Raw genomic sequence first — 18,700 nt, forward strand, 5'->3', positions numbered from 1 at the left:
AAATAATAAATAGATATATTTTTTCTTTTTTTTTTTACTCGCATATTAGACAGTCTACATCCGAATCCTCTCGCGATCTGTCCATGTTGTGTTGTGAGCCCCTGACTACAGAGCAGGATTGCATCACTTTCTGGTGGGCCAAGGGGGTCATTTTCTTCTTTGGTTTTTCGCGCATTTCACTGGCATTGGCCACACGATACCGCCTCTAGTGGCGGCATGTAATCGCTTAATATCATTGTGGTATGTCGGAATGCCTGAGGAAATGGATGTTCTCGACACAGATATATTTGCCTCGTCAAATGGAAAGTATTAGTATCTAGGCTACAGATGCGTTCATGTGATGATGTTGTCAATAAATAATAGCCTATCAAATGAATCAGGGACATTTGGAGTTGCCGAGGCATGCATTTGTGGCGTTCATGATGTGATCAATATACAGTAGTAGCCTACAGCAGCCTATTATACATTAATACCACAACAAAATGGGGGCGCATCTGAAGGTGCACAGCAAACTCCATGGAAATCAGAAATTAGAAGATGCAAATAAACTACTGCAGTCATTCATGCCTAAATTATACCTCTAAGTGGAGAAAATGCCTCCAAGTAAAACTGTGTGCACATTTAGCCAAGCATGTAATTAGAGTCAACTATAGGCCACTCCTCACAAAAATACACTGAAATGTTACAATTATACCTATTTAACCTCTCTTAGTCAAAGGCTGTGGATGTTTATTGGTTGGAAAAGTTGAAGCCGAAAGCAAAGTTTGTGCTTAAACTTCCTCATTTCTAACGAGTATGGAACGGAAACATCAACAATGCACAACTGAACAATTACTTGTGCAATTCTGTGTATTTAGGAGGGAGCGATAGGTTTGCCTCGCTTCCAGTATTTAGCATAGATAGTGACATATTTGAATGGAAAACTACAAGGCTTTGTGGGCCCTGCCATATTTATGTGCATCTACTTTTTTTTTTACTTTGGGATGTGCGCGTGTTGAGTCTGTATACCTTTTGTGTCTCTTTGTGCAAAGCTGCCAGGTGGTTGAGATTAACCTGAACACTGCAGAACACTGAGCCGAGAAGCTTCAACATCACCCAGCCCACAAATCTGGACAGGGAAAAAAAGAGAGAGGAAGGTATGAATGGATAGGATGGGAGAGATGGATGACTAGAGAGAGAGAGAGAGAGAGAGAGAGAGAGAGAGAGAGAGAGAGAGAGAGAGAGAGAGAGAGAGAGAGAGAGAGAAAGGAGGGGTGGAAGAGAGCAGGAGGGGAGAATATAAAAGTAGAAAAAAATAGAGTCCGCAACACTGGTATGAAAACTCAGCTCCACTGGTTTATTTGAATCAACGTTTCGATCCCTTAGGATCTTCTTCAGGAATGAGAATTAATTTTCACCTTTGAGAATATAAAAGTACACTCGGGGGTAATGGAGAGCTCTGTATAATGAGCTAGGATTAGACTTCCTGTTTACTTCCGGGTTGGGAGCAAGGACAGTCTAAGAAGGATGAGACGCGAAGACCGTACGGGCGACGCCATGTTGCTTTGGAAGGAAAGAAACATGCGCAATGGGCTATATGCAGCCAACACTTCCGCGTTCAGCTTCCTTGGTCTCAACTGCGCATGTTTCTTTCCTTCCAAAGCAACATGGCGTCGCCCGTACGGTCTTCGCGTCTCATCCTTCTTAGACTGTCCTTGGTTGGGAGCTAGCACTGGTGTAATGGAGAGAGGTAATGCAGATGGTAAACAGAAAGCAAATTGAACAGTGGAAGGAAAGTAGTGGCAATGTGTGATGGACGGAGGAGATGGATATAAGAAAGTAACTGATGCTACTGGAAAGAACAAGATGGAGAGTGGTAAAGAAAAAGTGTGAGTGAGGGAGGTGCAGAGAGCAATGTAAACAGAAGCAATGAAAGGGGTGGGAGAGAGACAGAGAAAGCGTGAGTAAGCGAAGAAAGGAGCGGTGAAAAAGACAAGTGCAGGGGAGACTTTCAAGGATGGATTCCAATGACTTCACAAATGCCTGAAGAAGGTCTTTGACCGACACGTTGCCAATAAAGTTCGTATTGCAAGTGCAGACGGTGTGCGGGTCTTTGTGCACTTTTCTGAATACGTTGAGCCCTGCCTACGCACCCGCCTCAGAGCATACAGGTGTGCATAAGACTTTGTTGCCTACAATGACCTAAAAAAAAAAATGGAACAGAGAAAAGACTTGAATCTCAATAGACAGGAATAGATCAATGTGGTCACACACACACACACACACACACACACACACACACACACACACACACACACACACACACACACACACACACACACACACACACACACACACACACACACACACACACACACACACACACACACACACACACACACACACACACACACACACACACACACACACACACCGCAAGAGGCGTGGGGAGATGCAGGTGTTAATGAGGGGCAGATAGGGTGAGAGGCAGCTCTGTCGTTCTGGTTCGTCTTCCACCTCTGGCAACGCAGCGAGAGCCTCCCGCACCCTGAAACACACGGACACACATGGGATTTAACATGGCACACGGCACAGGCGCACTCTTAAGCACAATTTGCAGTGGCCCATTTGGAACACAATTGCTTCAAATGAATGAATGGTTTATTTTCAGTCATTGTTTACAAATCAAAACACAAAATCACACACAATACAAATTCAATGACTGAAAAAAGGCATAGGCTGAAGCACAATGCTTATTCGTTTCCTATCCTTATCCATTTCTTGTCAGGACCTGTATTCAGTTACTTTTATTTATTTATTTTTCTTCCCACTCCTACAACTGGTGTCCGGGTGCGTGGGGTCAGAGATGGAGTGGTGTGTGTGTTCTTGGCCGGTGTCAGCACTTGATAAATTCGTTCAGAGACCCTTATCTCAGGAGAGCGTATAGGATAAAGGATAACCGGAAGGACAAATGTGCAGGGGACTGCAGCAAGTCTTGGTTAAAGAGACAAGCTTAGAAATAGTGTCCTTTTTAATCTGCGCCAGGAGATCATGCATTTGGCAAAATGCGCACGCACGCACGCACGCACGCACGCACGCACGCACGCACGCACGCACGCACGCACGCACGCACCGCACGCACGCACGCACGCACGCACGCACGCACGCACGCACGCACGCACGCACGCACGCACGCACGCACGCACGCACGCACACACACACACACACACAAAGATGAGATTTGCACTGAACTTTCACACCCATACAACATGTTTCGGGGGAATGAGAGAATAGGCCATGGAGAATAGAAAGTGCAGAGCCAGGGAACATTCAATTAGGAAAGAGAGAGAAGGTAAGATTCAGAGCACAAAGAAAGAAAGGGGAATAGAAGTGTAGCACGCACGCAAGCACGCACGCACACGCACACACACACACCTGTTGTTTTTGCAGATTCTCTCCAGTCTGTTAGTGACTGGACTCGGGTAGACCTTACATCCATTCACGAACAGCATACAGCACACCCTCCGCACCAGCCAGCCACGGTACCTTCCATAAACAACAGACTGTAGTTAGAAAATGTGTTTTTGTTGCATTCATACCCTTTATGAAAATGAACCAATCTATATTTAGAATTGAAAATGAGGTAGTAGGCTCCAACTGAGGCCTGTGTCTCAACAGTCAACACAGTACTTTCAGTAATAAAGCACTGATTCTCAACATGGGGTCTGGGAACCCCTAGGACTCCTTGAGAGGTTTCCAGGAGGTACGCAGCTAAATTATGCATACTGTAGCTAGGATCCAAATGGCCACTTACGTAACTCTGAGCGTTGTATCTCTGGGACTGTAGAATTTAGTGTTAACCTATTTAGAACTGAGGCCGATTCTAAAAAAAAAAGGGCTTCTAAATCCTAAACGTTTCCTGAAAAACCTATGTTTCTAGTGATGCTCAACCTTTTTCATGTCAAGGACCCCCAGAATTATCTGTATTTGGCCGCCAACCCCCATCAGCGGTCCGACACGTTAAAATTACCACCGCTGAAGTGCCCTTGAGCAAGGCATTGAACCACTACCATGAAATGTTCTATGAGCAGGGCCTGGCTGGAAACAAGTTCTTGAGCTTAGCCCAGATACCCTGGGTAAATATAGTAACTTTGCTTTATCTGAAAAATGTTCCAGCTAGGGACCCTCCCAGAAGCAAAGATATGAGTTAAACACCAAAAGGGGTACCCGTCCTGAATGGGTTAATTTGTGTACAAATGGAAACAATGCGGGTCCATGTTAAAGTAGTTAAATTAGTTAAATTAACACAGAGGAGTTTACAGTCCCAGAGAGAAAAATGTTTTTATCAAATGGGGCTCTGTGGTCTAATGTATATCAAACTGGGAACTTTGAAATGAAAAAGAATGAATTAAAGAATCTCAACTCATACCAGTAAGACGCCTGAGGGTGTGCACTGGCCATATATGGAGTGTGTCTTGAGTGTACAGGGTTTGATGAGGTCAGATGAACAGATGGAATGTCAGAACAGGTCAGCTTCATATATGGAGATCTAAGGGTGGCAGCGGGGCCAGTGTCTTAAGTGTACAGGGTTTGATGAGGGTCCAGGTAGGGCCGGGCCTTAATTTTCGGGCCTGTTGAGAACTTTATCTTTCGCCGGCTGCTGGACACGGCTGCATAAATAACTTTGGGGCAGGCCCGTCTAGAGTTGAATTGGACAGGTATCAGTCAATGAATAGGAAGGATGGATGGGGAAGGATCAACATATGGAATGTCAGAACAGGTTCTGACATATATATACTATATATATACTAATATTGATGACATCAGGGATCTCCATATATGGGCTTAATTGTGACAGCAGGTCACATTTACTATGATCCCTGATTTACTATCATCCTTGATGATGTCATAGTGATGCCACAAGACCTGGGCACAATATATGGGGGCTTTCCCCATTTATGGGGATTTTGAGTGATACACTGACGGACAAAAAGCGCACGATTCCATAGTTAACTGCGGGACTGTATTGTATTGTATTGTATTGTATTGTATTGTATTGTATTGTATTGTATTGTATTGTACAGGCTAACAACTGTATTTTAATTGCATAGTCAACATTTCAATTAATTCAGATCTTCATCAGGACATATAGGATGAAGATCTGAATTGATCGATACGTGACGATGCAATAAAAATACAGCAGTCCTTTTTCAGCATCAGCAGTGTGCAGACTCTATTCTCTTTTGTGATTCTTCTGCTTATCTCACACCTGGGCCATGGATGTGCGATTGTGCGTGCACTACCTTCCTCATAACACCATCAACATACCTTGTGTGGGTCTCGTTGATGCCAAGAAGGTTCTGGAAACCAAGGGAAGCAGGGATGTGTCCGGACTTCTTGTCCTGAGCCATGACGTGAGTGTGACAGATAGACAGACAGAGACAGACACAGAGGCAGACATTCTCCATCAGACGTGGCCTATGACACCAGCTCAGATTACACACTGTCACACAGAATCACATTAATCACATGAAAGATGCTATTATAACATTAGAGGCTCCTGTAGGGACAGTCTTAATGGGGCCGTCTATTATTAAGGCATCTCTGGATCTGCAAATGTGCTTTAGTGTGACAGGTCAGCCCACCCTATGAGGGTGTTTATCTCTGAATCTGCACTTCCATGTAACATAATAATGTGGACTCCACTCATACATTGCCTCCCCACCCAATTAGGCCTATCAGGACGGAGAGTCATAGAGATACCAGACTGTACAGAAACAAATAGGTCCCTTGGATGCTATCACCTGTCATTACCACTTTATTACTACCTACCCCACTGCAATTTCCCTTGTGGAACCGCCACTATAACTGTCTCCAAGGTGTCTACCAAAGCGTTTTGTTCCCCCCAGCTGAAATATCAAGGCGCGTTCCTAAAAACACTTGATGCCCATCGTTGAAATATTAGCGACCCTGCTGGTGTTTCCATTGAAAACCAAAACATATGTACATACGCTGTACTCAGGAAGAAAACCAACAACAACACATTGGTGGACACAGCCCCTATGATGCCCAGACTCTCACCAGACTGAGTGGGGTACACTGGGGGCAGCACTGGCCCACTGGGGGCCTGAACTTGGCCAGGAAGGGAACCACCACCTTCAGCTTCCTCTTGATCTTCAGTCCCCATGACAACTGAGGATGGGAAACACAACATATATATATTATGTGTCACAGGAAATACTTACAGTACTGTTAAGGGCCCGGGATATTCCCGGGACCCTAAGCATATGGCTCCTCGCCCTGCCGAACCCTACTATTTTGGGAGGGACACGAAGCGCGCCCACAGAGAGAGGGGACACCAGCGCTCTGCAAGCGTGGAGAGGCCTGCACAGACAAATGTCTGCCAACTGATGCCGCCGCCTGCGACCCCAGTGACCCCAGGACCAGTGGTGACCACAGTCCCCCCGCCCCAGCCCCCATCAATCATCCAGATGTCAGATGGAAGCCTGCAGTGGAGCCAGCCATCGACCGTAACCATTAGGGCTCCCACCCCTGCCCCTGTGGTATTCTCTGCTGTTCCTGCGCCTGTGGCTGGCACGGGACGAAAGGAGAGAAGACATGTGAAGAAGGGAAAGAATAGGAACTGACATTTCTAAAAAAAGGACACATGCGGTTTCAACGTCCCAGAACGAAGTGAACAACAAGCTGGGCGCTGGAACTACTGTTTGAATAGTATCACTCTCCTGTTTTAATTATAGAATAAAATTGGTGTGATTCCTGTTTACAGATAAGCATGTTTCTTGTCATGAATAATCAGATTCCTGAATTTAAACCATTCTTCCCAGGTATATACTCAATGTTCTTGCTATATTATACTTGCATGCATGAACCTTGTACAGACTCCCTCTGAACTTAGAATGACACCCAAACTGACCTTGGTACCAGTCCGTACCGAGGAGCATCCTCACTCACCAGCCGCCCGCTGGTGGGGGCAGGAAGCTATAGCCATAAAAGGCTTGTTGTTGATCTTCCAAAAGGAAAATTGCCAAATAAGGTACCCCAAGGTTGTGTGTTATTATGGGGCGAGGGAAGACGTATGTGGTAATATGATATTGTTTCAAGCAAAGCTGATGGTATATAAAGAGGAGCTTGAGCCTCCAAGAGTCAGTCTTTTTTGAACAGCTAACTGCTTTCACTGCGAGAACTCAACTTGTAAACTTCTCTTTTGATTTTTACTTTGCTCTCTGACTATCTTTTGGTCTTAGAGTTCTACATTTGTATCTTACTTCTTAATAAAACTTTGATTTTACCTGACTTTGTTTTTGATCCTGATACATCCTACACACTTAGAGGGCTTTTTCCTCTGAGGTTTTTGAGAGCCGATCTACCGCTTCATGGTCTGAGACTGAACTTCTCTGAGCACCTACCACTGCTGTTGGGACTGAACTAGACTTGGTAAGGTATTAAATGATTGCCATTTTCTATATACCTAGTCTTGCACCTCTCAGGACTCTCAGTGCGCGGGCACTGTCAGTCAGGGCGCGGCCAGCAAAAAGTGAGTACTCTCACCCTTAACCGGAAGAAACTTGGTTTCACAACGAGAGTCGCCCGCTGGTTTAGCGCTTATCCCGAGCAACCTCCTGGTGATAAGCTACGAGAGAGCAGACTACCACTATATTGTTTGGAGTTATCCATTCTCCAGCTTGACTCATAGGAGTCACTAATTACTCAAGGAAAGTGTCATGCCTGGTCTCTAAACTAAATAGACGTGCTGTAGAAATAATACTGTTCAGAAGCGAGAGGGTCTCATAGACAATGGTTCTTTATTAGGAGACATTAAAGGAGAATAATAAAGTTGTATAGTACAGGTCATAGTACCTTCCTCTAGTAACAACTCAGACATAATTATCAAGGCATATTTTAGTAAAAAAGATCCAGCAACCGAGTGAGGTTAGCAACCACACAAGGGGGACTGGGCGGCGACAGGGTCGACCTCAAGAGGTGTAGAGGTCATTAAGTAACCTGTAGCTAATTCATCAAGTACATACTCTACATCACACATGGATACCATCATAACCCCAGTAATCCTCCCCTGTGCCTAGAATTAGGCATGTGCATATAAGTGTTATTTTTCATGTGTCAGTCAGATTGTGTGTTGTTCATGTTCTAGTTTTATGTTGTTCTATGTTGTCTTGTCTTCCCCAGGTGTTTCTCATGTGTAATCAGCTCTCATGTGTATATTAGTCTTGTTCCCCAGTCAGTCCCTGTTGGATCATTGTTTGGTGTCATGTTAGTTTGTGTTATGTATGTGTTCACTTATAAATGTCATGTTGAATGAAATTAATTGAATACATACACTGTACAGTAGGACCCGAATGGATCCTTTTAGACCAGGTGTTTGACTGTACTCTGTTGCTGTTTACATTTCTGTCTAATAAAGTAATCAATCAATCAATCAATGAAATACAGTATACCTGGCCTGGTCATTTACAACAAACCACACCCAAGAGCCAACCACTGCTCACTGACAGTAATGACATCAGGTGGAATTATTTGCGTGTGTGTTTGTATTAGAGCTGGGACTCGATTAAAAAAATTAATCTAATTAATCAGAGGCTTTGTAGTTAATTAATCTCGATTAATCGCATTTTAATCGCATATCAATATTCAACCCGAGAACAGTGAGAAACGTTTTTTTTTCAAATGTTTTTTGGTATCCCAGTGAATAGTGACTACGGGATTCCACTCATTTTCAACATTTTACTGTCATTAATATACCTTAGAGTTGTTGTGTGGATATAATAAGAAAGTCCCCCCCATTCTGTGTTGCCTAGAACTGGAGGTCTGAAAAAGATCAGTAACATTATGAAGTACATCTCAGTGACAAAAATGTACTTCATGTTACTGTTTTTTTCAGACCTCCAGTTCTATAGGCAACACATAATGGGGGGACTTTATTATTTCCAGTGCACACAACTCCATAGAAAAATGTTGAAATGGTATTCCCCTTTAAGCAATACAACTTTTTTTATCCCAACAGATAAACAAGAGCAGCAAGTGCCTATATAGTGTCTTCAGTGTGTATATGAATACTCAAATGTGCTTTACATGGCGGGGCATGAGAACAAATAAAAACAACTTTATTATGGGGGAAACATTTCACATGAGGTTGGGGCTGACCCACGCTTGTCGCTTGCTACTTCAGTATGTTTCGCATCGAGGACAGCTTCAAGGCTTCGTGCTGTGGTGAAATCACCGCGCGTCTCCGGTGGTCTGTGAGACATGTTAAACTGAAGCAGCTAGCAAGCCTAGCATATAAGCTAACGTTGGTCATAAATGGATCCTTTCCCTCTGACATTGCACACAGCCATGCCGCTATCCACGCGTCCATCCGATAGCTTTTACATCTAAATGTCCCATCCATGGAGCAAAAGCGATATAAGCGGCTTCTTCATTAGATTCATTTGGGTTTGGATTTTGGGCTTTCTGACGGAGCTGTAGCCTGTAGTGTAGAGTGAACAACAGCTGCTGCTGCTGCTGCAGCTCGCGTGCCGCAGCCAATTCAGTACTACTAGAAACACAGTGAGAAACGTTCCGCGGTGGAAAAAAAGGTGCGATTAAATGCGTTAATTTTTTTAACGCGTTAATTTTTCTGTAGTTAATTAATCTCAATTAACGCGTTAAAGTCCCGGCCCTAGTTTGTATGTGTGTGTTTTCCCACACACTCGCAAGTATGTACAGTACAGTACAGGTGTACGTGACTGTCTTTGAGATAAAGTGCTGTACTTGAGAATGGCATCGATTACGGTGCTCAGGTGTGAATTGGCCTCATGAATCTTCCAGACGTCTGTAATGTTTTCTTTCCCCCACGCTTGAGCAATTGTGATAAATTGCAAACAAAACAGAGTAGCTGAATCTGAATTGTTACCTGGTGAGATACATTACCATAACCTTTGATCAACGATAGATTAAATGTGGTGTCGGTAGGCCATCAGAGGCAGGCGGGGCGTTACCATGTCTATGCTCGGACGTAGAAAAGATATACGCCTCTGCAACCCATCTCCTTGCTCTTCCAGGCCTGCTCTTTGTTTTTCTTTAGCAAAGGTTTTGCTTTCTGTCCATTTTTTTTCTCCAAAGTTTTAACTTTGACAGCATTTTGGGTGCAAATTCTTGGGTGCAAATTATTCTCATCTCTATAAACACAGCATGACAGTCCATGGAATCTAAATAATAATCGGAATGATGATAATGACAATCTTTGTACCCGTCTGACCCCGGGGCAATAGTATAATAATAGTATAGTATAATGATAATAATAATAATCAGAACTTTCCAGATGCGCATTATGCAAACTTTCAGGTGCATAATTGATTACTTGCATATGTTCATTCTAGCCCAGGGTCAGAAAGGGAATATGTGAGCCATCTATCAGAGATGCGATGCACTGCCTGACTTGGACTCCAATGCCTCTGGTATAGTTGTTTAATTGGGTCGTACACTATGTCCACACAAAACATAGACTATACACGTCTTATTGATTATCCCAAATTCTGGGGGGGTGGCTCCTCTGTATTGTCTCACTTCCTCTGAGACAATAGTGGTCATTCGCTTCATTAATGTGTATAATTTTATGATTGACCATTGTGTCTTTCTGACATTTTCTTTAGAGCTGATAAATTGCTTTTGGTGCGGGCGGATCACTTTATTTAGTGTTAGTTGGAACAGAATAATTTCGGAATATTAGACTGAATACATTATGTTCATGTAAATTTGTGTTAACTCAGCAGCTTTAAACTCATTTGTATTGTTGAATCTAGTGTCTCACACCTTCCTCTTGACAATACAACAAAGATTCTCTGTGGGGTTCAGGTCAGGCCAGTTGGCTGGTCAGTTAAGCACAGTAATGCCATGGTCAGTACACCAATTACTAGTAGTTTTGGCACTGTGGGCAGGTGCCAAATCGACTGTGGGCAGGTGCCAATCGACTGTGGGCAGGTGCCAAACGACTGTGGGCAGGTGCCAAATTGAGTGGCTAGTCTCAACTAGCCACAATGGTAGCTGCTACTGTAGATTCTAATCTATCTATACCCCAGCGATAATGACATACCCAGAATATATGAGGTTGAAAGTGGTTAAACTGGTGCTATAGATATTTTTTTCTGATACAACTTATTTAGATGTTTTTTCCCATACTTTGTCTCAATTGTTGTCTCCACCAGGCCGAAGGCATGGGGAGAGAGTATGTTTTGCACTCCGTCCGTGTGTCCGTCCGTCCTTCCGTCCGTCCGTTACCAGCTAATCTCCGGCACCGTTAACCCGGTCGATGCCAAACTTTGCACACACACTCCCTGGATGCCAACGATGAACTTCTGCCCCACATTTTCCAGAACGGCCTGTTATAGCGCCACCATGAGGCGGCTTTTCAAATGTTTTACCTAAAACTGCACCGATCTGCGTGAAACGTTGCATGCACACTCCCTAGAGGCCAAGGACAAACCTTTGACCTGCATTTTCCGCATCTGCCTTTTATAGCGCCACCAGGAGGCCGACTTTTGTAAAACACATTTTTTTATATTACTCCTCCAGATTCTGTCCAAAAATCTCACAAATCGTTACACAGTATCTCTATGGTCATGTGCTCAAGTCGGATATGTCCGATATTTCATATTCCATCCTAATTGGCTATAATTGGCTTTCACAGTTTTCAAGATTGCCCCGTTTTGAACAAAAGCCTCAAATCATGAACGCAGCATGCAATTTACGTGAAATCTTTCACACATTTTCTTACTAGGCTGAGGAATATATCCCACCCTTTTCACATTGGCCTGTTATAGCGCCATTAAAAGGTTGATTTTTGCAAAACACATTTTTGGAACAAAATGCCTCAAATCATCCAATTGCCATCAAAGGCGTATGAAGAAATGGCAATCGGTACACATGATCTCTGTAGTCATGTGATCAAGACGAGTCTGTTGGATTTCTCAGATTGTACACTGATTGGCTAAGATTGCCTTCCAAAGTTTTCAGGAGTGGCCAGTTTTGTACAAAATGCTGCACATGTCCTGCTCATCCAGAATTCTATCCTCAGAGATGCTATGAGTGATCTGGCTCTGCATTTCCTCAACAAAATGAAGAAAATTGTTGCAAAAACAAATAAAAAAAAACATCCTCCTAAACATTTTGCCAAACATCACACACACTCCTATCCTCCTGGTGGAGACCTGTGCCCGGAAGGGCACTTTTTCTAGTTGCTCATGTTTTCATTAAAATGTTGTATTTGAAAATATACTGGCACCCACGTTGCCCACACGTTTTTTTGTAACTTCAGAGTTACTTTTAACATGACCATCCTGTACGTGTATACCAGACAGGCTTAGTGTAGGCTGTAACGTTCTGTAAAGGTCTTACTACAGGTTTCTATTATAACCAGACAGGCTTAGTGTAGGCTGTAACGTTCTGTAAAGGTCTTACTACAGGTTTCTTCTGTTGAGTTGATGGGGAGACCATCACTGTGTTGAAATCTCCTTGTTCCATGTTGGGCCACCTCCACAGCCTTCCTCACACACCTACCAGCATAAATAAAAGGAGGTACAGTTTAGACTTTAGAGTGTTGTTGCATACAGTAGCAGTTATATGTGTGTGTTTGCATGTGTATGCGTGCGCAGGTGCATCATACATATTGAGCTGCAGGGTAACATTGTTTTTCAGCAGGCAAACATTTGGTGAGTGTACTTTATCTTTTATTGCATCAATTTCAGCAAATACATAACACACTTACACGTACACACACACACACACACACACATCACACACCATTTCTGCATTACATAAAATAATGTAGTCCTCCAGCGTTGCCACTGCTCAGCACTCACCCATCTATCACTCATTGCCCATAGCTACAATTACAACCATCCATCTACCCCTCCTTCCCCCCTGCAATCTTCCCTCAAATTCATGACTCTTGCCATTTCCTTCATACTTTTCTCATTAAGGAACATAAGTTTCAGTTTCGACTTCACCCTGTCTCCTTTTTAGAAACTTGTTTGAAAATTGTTTAGAAAGTAGAGTTTCAAAGTGTAGTGCTTGCGTATGCATGCAAGGTGCTGTAAGTTACTTCAATGGAATAATAATAAAGCATTGGGGTCAACAGGGATAATTGAGTGTTTTGCAGTAACAAGTTCTACTTTCTACAAGTAGATCTGCTATTTTCACAGAATTTTTTTGCCTATTTTCACCTATTATGACGTGCCCAGAATAGGGATGATTGGGGTGATTAACACCTTAGTAGCCCGGAACTATTTAATCCATGTGCCCATCATTTATAGCACACAGACCACTTTTACCGGCGCACCGGCAGTTGCTGTGCATGTCTGTGTAGCAGCTAACAATAGCCACACCACTCTAGAGTCGATCGACAACAACGGGAGACAAGAATAAATCTATCGTGACTAGCGACTGGACCGCGGAAGGCCGTCAAACACAGGATCTTTTTTCAGAATTAGATGGGATGATTTAGATCGGGAGTTATGATCGTTTTAAGATTTTCGTCCGCTAAACAGGCAGGGAACATTAACATTAACATTAATTAATACCTGGCTGTCCATTAGGCCTACTGTAATCACTTTTATTTTCAAGATTATTTCTCTGTCATTCTCTGATCCTACTAATACTAACACATACACACCATCACACACTCTTTGCATTCATCTACATAGATGGTTTTCAACGAGTGGTCCGCAACACGCACGTGCACGCGCGCACATCACACTTGCATGGGGGGTGGGGGGGTTACTTACTGTACTTAAGTACAGTACTTGAGTGAATGTACTTCGTTACTTTACACAGGGCTGTACTGTATTCACACTGTTCTAGCCACAGTTTATGTGTGTAAGTGGAACTGTGTTCAAAGGGAATGTGTTGTTTACGATGACGTCCCTCCGTCTCTCTGCCCCATTAATTTGACTAATTAAAACCAAGACAGCACCCCCCACTCTCCCTCCCCGCACCCTGACATGGGGAGATGCGCTAATTCAACGGGCTCAGGTTCCCAGATTCATAGCCGTTTTCCCATGGGAAACCTTGGATATCGATTAGACATGTAGTCCTGCCTCTCCTGGCTGTCAGGAGCAGGAGTGCAAGGAGGAAGAGGAGGAAAGAGGGAGTGTGTGTGTGTGCAGGGCATCTGCATATTATAGCAGAGCCTCTAATGGGAAGTGAACATGTAATCTGTCCCTTGTGGGAATACAAGGCCACAGGGAAATGGTTACAGATTGTACATGCTAATAATTAGCTACCGCTCACACATACTTCCCAATTTGTTAACAAGCTACATAGATGTGCCCCCCCCCCCCACACACACACACACACACACACACATTATGTGCACATTAACCTAGAATGTAAATTGTATAATTCAAATCTAGGCCCCAAGCTATAGGGCTTCACTGATCCTTAACGTCTCTCCCTAGCAGTACATTTATGAATTCAACTTTAATTAATATGCAAGGGTTTGCTAAAGTGCTATCTCGGTCCTAAGTGGGGTGGTGATTAGGAAGGATGAAAAATCCCTGGCAGGTCAGGGGAGTGAATGTTGTTGCAGTGCCAGTGGGTTGGGGAGACAACATCTTAAAGTTGCCCAGGTGACGCCACCCTCCCAGATTTTTCAGGAGCAAGCATGCACACACACATGCATAAGGACGGGAACACCTTTTGGGTTTTTACCTTTTAAGACGGGAAATCATTTTGAGTTGTTTTATTTGAATTTTTTTTGAAAACTTCAGGACTTAGAAGGCAACGAATAAATCAAGCCAAAACCCTTTGGTTTATTGTCCAACTGATTGATTTAAAATCAACTTTGTATCTGTTTCAGTGGTTGTCATGTTATGATGCTTATGTGGAGACTTTAGAAGGGATAAAAAAAATCTAGCTCAGACGCTTTCCAACTCCAACAGAGTGGAACAGAACTTGTTTTCATAGACCTGGTCGCTTGTTTCACTCACAGAATCTGGCAATACTGGAGCCTCTGCATCTCGCACCAAAACAAAACAAAACACAGATAGCATTTTTGTGCTAGCTTTGCTTTGGAGTTGATTGGTATATAATAGGAATTGAAAGTCAGCAACCGACCAAACATGCTTGGATCTCCATCAACGGGTTCTTCCGACCAGTCGTCACGGCGATATAGACGGCAATCGACGGGACCAAATTAACTATTTACATGTGCTCTACCAACTCACGTATACAAGCCTACCACCATGTCTGTTCGGCATACAAGTGTTTTTAATTGTTAACATGGGGCCACTTGTGTATTGAAGGGGGGGGCTCTTAGTACAATAGAGCCCATTCATTTCATTTTGCTATCTGGTGTAAACATACCTGAAACTATTCTCCATTGATGATGAATGCATAGCGGAGGCAGAGAATTTTGTTAAAAGGGCCATTTTCTGCCTTAATCTGTACATCACAATAACAAGGAATGTGGCATAAAAAGAGGAAAATCCGGTGCTGTGCACTTGGCGTTGGCATAGGCAGCTCATCTTTGACATGCTAATGAGCTTTGTCAGACAAGCTAGTTGGGAGGAAGGATTGTGCTGAGCAGGCAGAGAGATAATGCCACAGGGACAGCAATGTGACAGGCTCACCTATCACACCCTCACCCTCAACATGTAAGCCAAGGCTGTTTTCAAGCGAATGGGCTGGCAGTGTAAAAAACACATCTATGCAAAGTATGCATACTGTACATGCACACTCAGACACACAACCAGGCACTCACACAAAGGTGTGGGCGTGCACATTCAGCTAGAGGCATCAATTGTACCTCTAGGCCTATTTCTTTCACAGATGCACACACGTGCATAGAATGCAAGCTCACGTAACAAAATTATAAAAGAATCAGTGTGTCATGGAGCCAGTGGATTGATATTGATTTACACAAATAAAAAGGACATCAGCAGTGTCTCCTCTCTGCTCACTTCTTGCCGGTGGCACAACGTCAGTTTCAACCTTTTAGAACATTATTCTTAAAGAAAGAAAATATAAAAAATATATGAATCTGTCAATATTCCCTGAAGCTAATTCCAGAAATAGACATAAAACACTAACTCACTGATGGCTTAGATATGAAATATTCCTATTGTTTTTAGACTGATTTAATCCACTTAATTTCTGGTCCTGCATTATAGGAACACATTTAAACTCGTTATGTGAGATTTACAGTTTTCATTCCAAACTGAATCCCTCTGGATTACTTATAAAAACACTGCATGGGATCATCCTCTTCATCCAGCCTTCTCTTTGTTTTGCTAACCTTTCCTTTTCTCCCTATTGTCTATTTTTGGCCATTTCTCAGCTGGACTCCATTTCCCCTCTTCCAGCATTGGCAAAGTGTGAACAATGTGCTTTTTCAAAGTCTAACAAGGGAAAAGTGACTAAACTGCATCCCCAAATAGTCTTGACCTTAAAAGAAACACTTTGCTTTAATTGTATTATTCTCTGAATGCCAGGTCACCCATTGTAGGATGTCGCTCCTCTCTAGGATAACACATGTACACATTAATTATAAGACTGTTACACAATGTGGGGCAAATAATTCCACGTGTCCAACAACAGCTTCTCTTCAGATCAGGGTTCCCAAATCTGGAAGCGAGTAGCAGTCCAGTTTGTCTCGAGAATGACATAGCTGCGCCTTCTAGTCTAATCCACTTAATAGAACATAGTCTGCTGCAAGGAGGGTTTAAAATCAGCCTCGGTGGTAAATAAATGGTAAATGGTGCATTTATATAGCGCCTTTATCCAAGGCGCTTTACATAGATTGTGCATTACATTCACCCATTCACACACACATTCATACACCGATGGCGGCGGAAACCATGCAAGGTACCAACCAGCACATCGGGAGCAATTTGGGGTTCAGTGTCTTGCCCAAGGACACTTCGACATGTAGACAGGAGGAGCCGGGATTCGAACCGCCGACCCATGGATCATTGGACAACCTGCTCTACCTCCTGAGCCACAGCCTGAGCCACAGCCGTGCAACTCGAGAGGCTGTAATGTATGAGTTGTACCAAAGCTGAGAAGTGCGCTGTTCAGCGGCAACAACAACGTGACGCACAGAAGTATTCTGCACTTCTGGTCAGACAAAGGAGGAGCCAGGCCTGTACAACGAAGGGCAAGACCTAGGCTGTAGACGGTATCATTTTGTTTTTGGGCAGACGTTGCAGGATTTTGGCGGAAGTACTGTTCAAGGAAATTACGTTGATGCTTTACAAATCAGTTTATATTCTACGCGAATGAAACAAGTGTTGTGATTGGTCATTAGTGCTCAAGTCAGAGAGAGAAAGAGAGAGAGAGAGAGAGAGAGAGAGAGAGAGAGAGAGAGAGAGAGAGAGAGCAAGAGAGCTGCGGTTTACCTGCTAGTTAAATGAAACTAACTGGAGAAAACACAGCAAAATCCCAAAATTATGAGGATTAATATCCAGCAGGCAATAGCAAATAATAACTGCAAACAATTTAAACAAATTTAATTTGAATTTAATTTAAACTAGAAAAAGTGCCCCTCGGGGCACAGGTCTCCACCAGGGCAGGTCAGGTTGTGGCCTCCTGGTGGCGCTATAATAGGCCAATGTGAAAAGGGTGGGATATATTCCTCAGCCTAGTAAGAAAATGTGTGAAAGATTTCACGTAAATTGCATGCTGCGTTCATGATTTGAGGCTTTTGTTCAAAACGGGGAAATCTTGCAAACTGTGAAAGCCAATTATAGCCAATTAGGATGGAATATGAAATATCGGACAGATCCTACTTGAGCACATGACCATAGAGATACTGTGTAACGATTTGTGAGATTTTTGGACAGAATCTGGAAGAGTAATATAAAAAAATGTGTTTTACAAAAGTCGGCCTCCTGGTGGCGCTATAAAAGGCAGATGCGGAAAATGCAGGTCAAAGGTTCGTCCTTGGCCTCTAGGGAGTGTGCATGCAACGTTTCACGCAGATCGGTGCAGTTTTAGGTAATAAATGTGAAAAGCTGCCTCATGGTGGCGCTATAACAGGCCGTTCTGGAAAATGTGGGGCAGAGGTTCATCGTTGGCATCCAGGGAGTGTGTGTACAAAGTTTGGCTGGAGATTAGCTGGTAACGGACGGACGGAAGGACGGACACACACACACACACCGACGGAGTGCAAAACATACTCTCTCCCCATGCCTTCGGCCTGGTGGAGACAACAAATACTATCATTCAAAGGAAGAGAGAAGCATTACCGATGTTTTCAGCAGCTAGATGGAAGTTGTTTGAGCAACACAGTCACAAATGCCCTCGTTGAATTGAATTGCATTCACCTGCTGTGCTGGTCTGCTGGAGCCAGGAGGCACATAATCCTAACATAATCCAGGCAGACAATGTAGCCAATTGCTTGCTACAAAAGTGGGAATTAGAATGCTGCATTTGATAGACAAAAATATACCTTTTAGCTCTAGTGTGTGTGTGTGTGTGTGTGTGTGTGTGTGTGTGTGTGTGTGTGTGTGTGTGTGTGTGTGTGTGTGTGCGCGCGCGTGCGTTTTCATGCTCCCGACAGCTTTATTGTGCAAAAGATTGAGAGTAAATTGCACCAGCGCCAAACAAAGACAAGAGGGCAAAAAGAGGACAGAAATAGACAATTATGAGCAAAAATGGAGAGTGAGAGAGAGAGGTGACTTTTTACCCTGATGTTTGATGTTCTCTAATT

At 43.4% G+C, this 18,700-nt stretch overlaps 1 protein-coding gene across 5 annotated transcripts in view; it reads right to left on the minus strand.

Annotated features, from left to right (window-relative positions):
* The window catches only part of gpat2 (glycerol-3-phosphate acyltransferase 2, mitochondrial), a 164,759-nt gene that overhangs the window by 23,998 nt on the left and 122,061 nt on the right, over positions 1 to 18,700 (minus strand). For all 5 annotated transcript variants that reach the window (XM_079515533.1, XM_079515535.1, XM_079515534.1 and 2 more), the window contains 6 exons: positions 12,451 to 12,545; positions 6,061 to 6,171; positions 5,308 to 5,381; positions 3,415 to 3,525; positions 2,414 to 2,527; positions 1,009 to 1,108 (listed from right to left, as the gene is read on the minus strand). In XM_079515533.1, coding sequence (XP_079371659.1) covers positions 1,009 to 1,108; positions 2,414 to 2,527; positions 3,415 to 3,525; positions 5,308 to 5,381; positions 6,061 to 6,171; positions 12,451 to 12,513 — 573 coding nt within the window. In that variant the 5' untranslated portion in view covers positions 12,514 to 12,545. The remainder of the gene's footprint in view (positions 1 to 1,008; positions 1,109 to 2,413; positions 2,528 to 3,414; positions 3,526 to 5,307; positions 5,382 to 6,060; positions 6,172 to 12,450; positions 12,546 to 18,700) is intronic.

The sequence above is a fragment of the Electrona antarctica genome, assembly GCF_951216825.1.
Source record: "Electrona antarctica genome assembly, chromosome: 12".
NCBI classification, from domain to species: domain Eukaryota; kingdom Metazoa; phylum Chordata; class Actinopteri; order Myctophiformes; family Myctophidae; genus Electrona; species Electrona antarctica.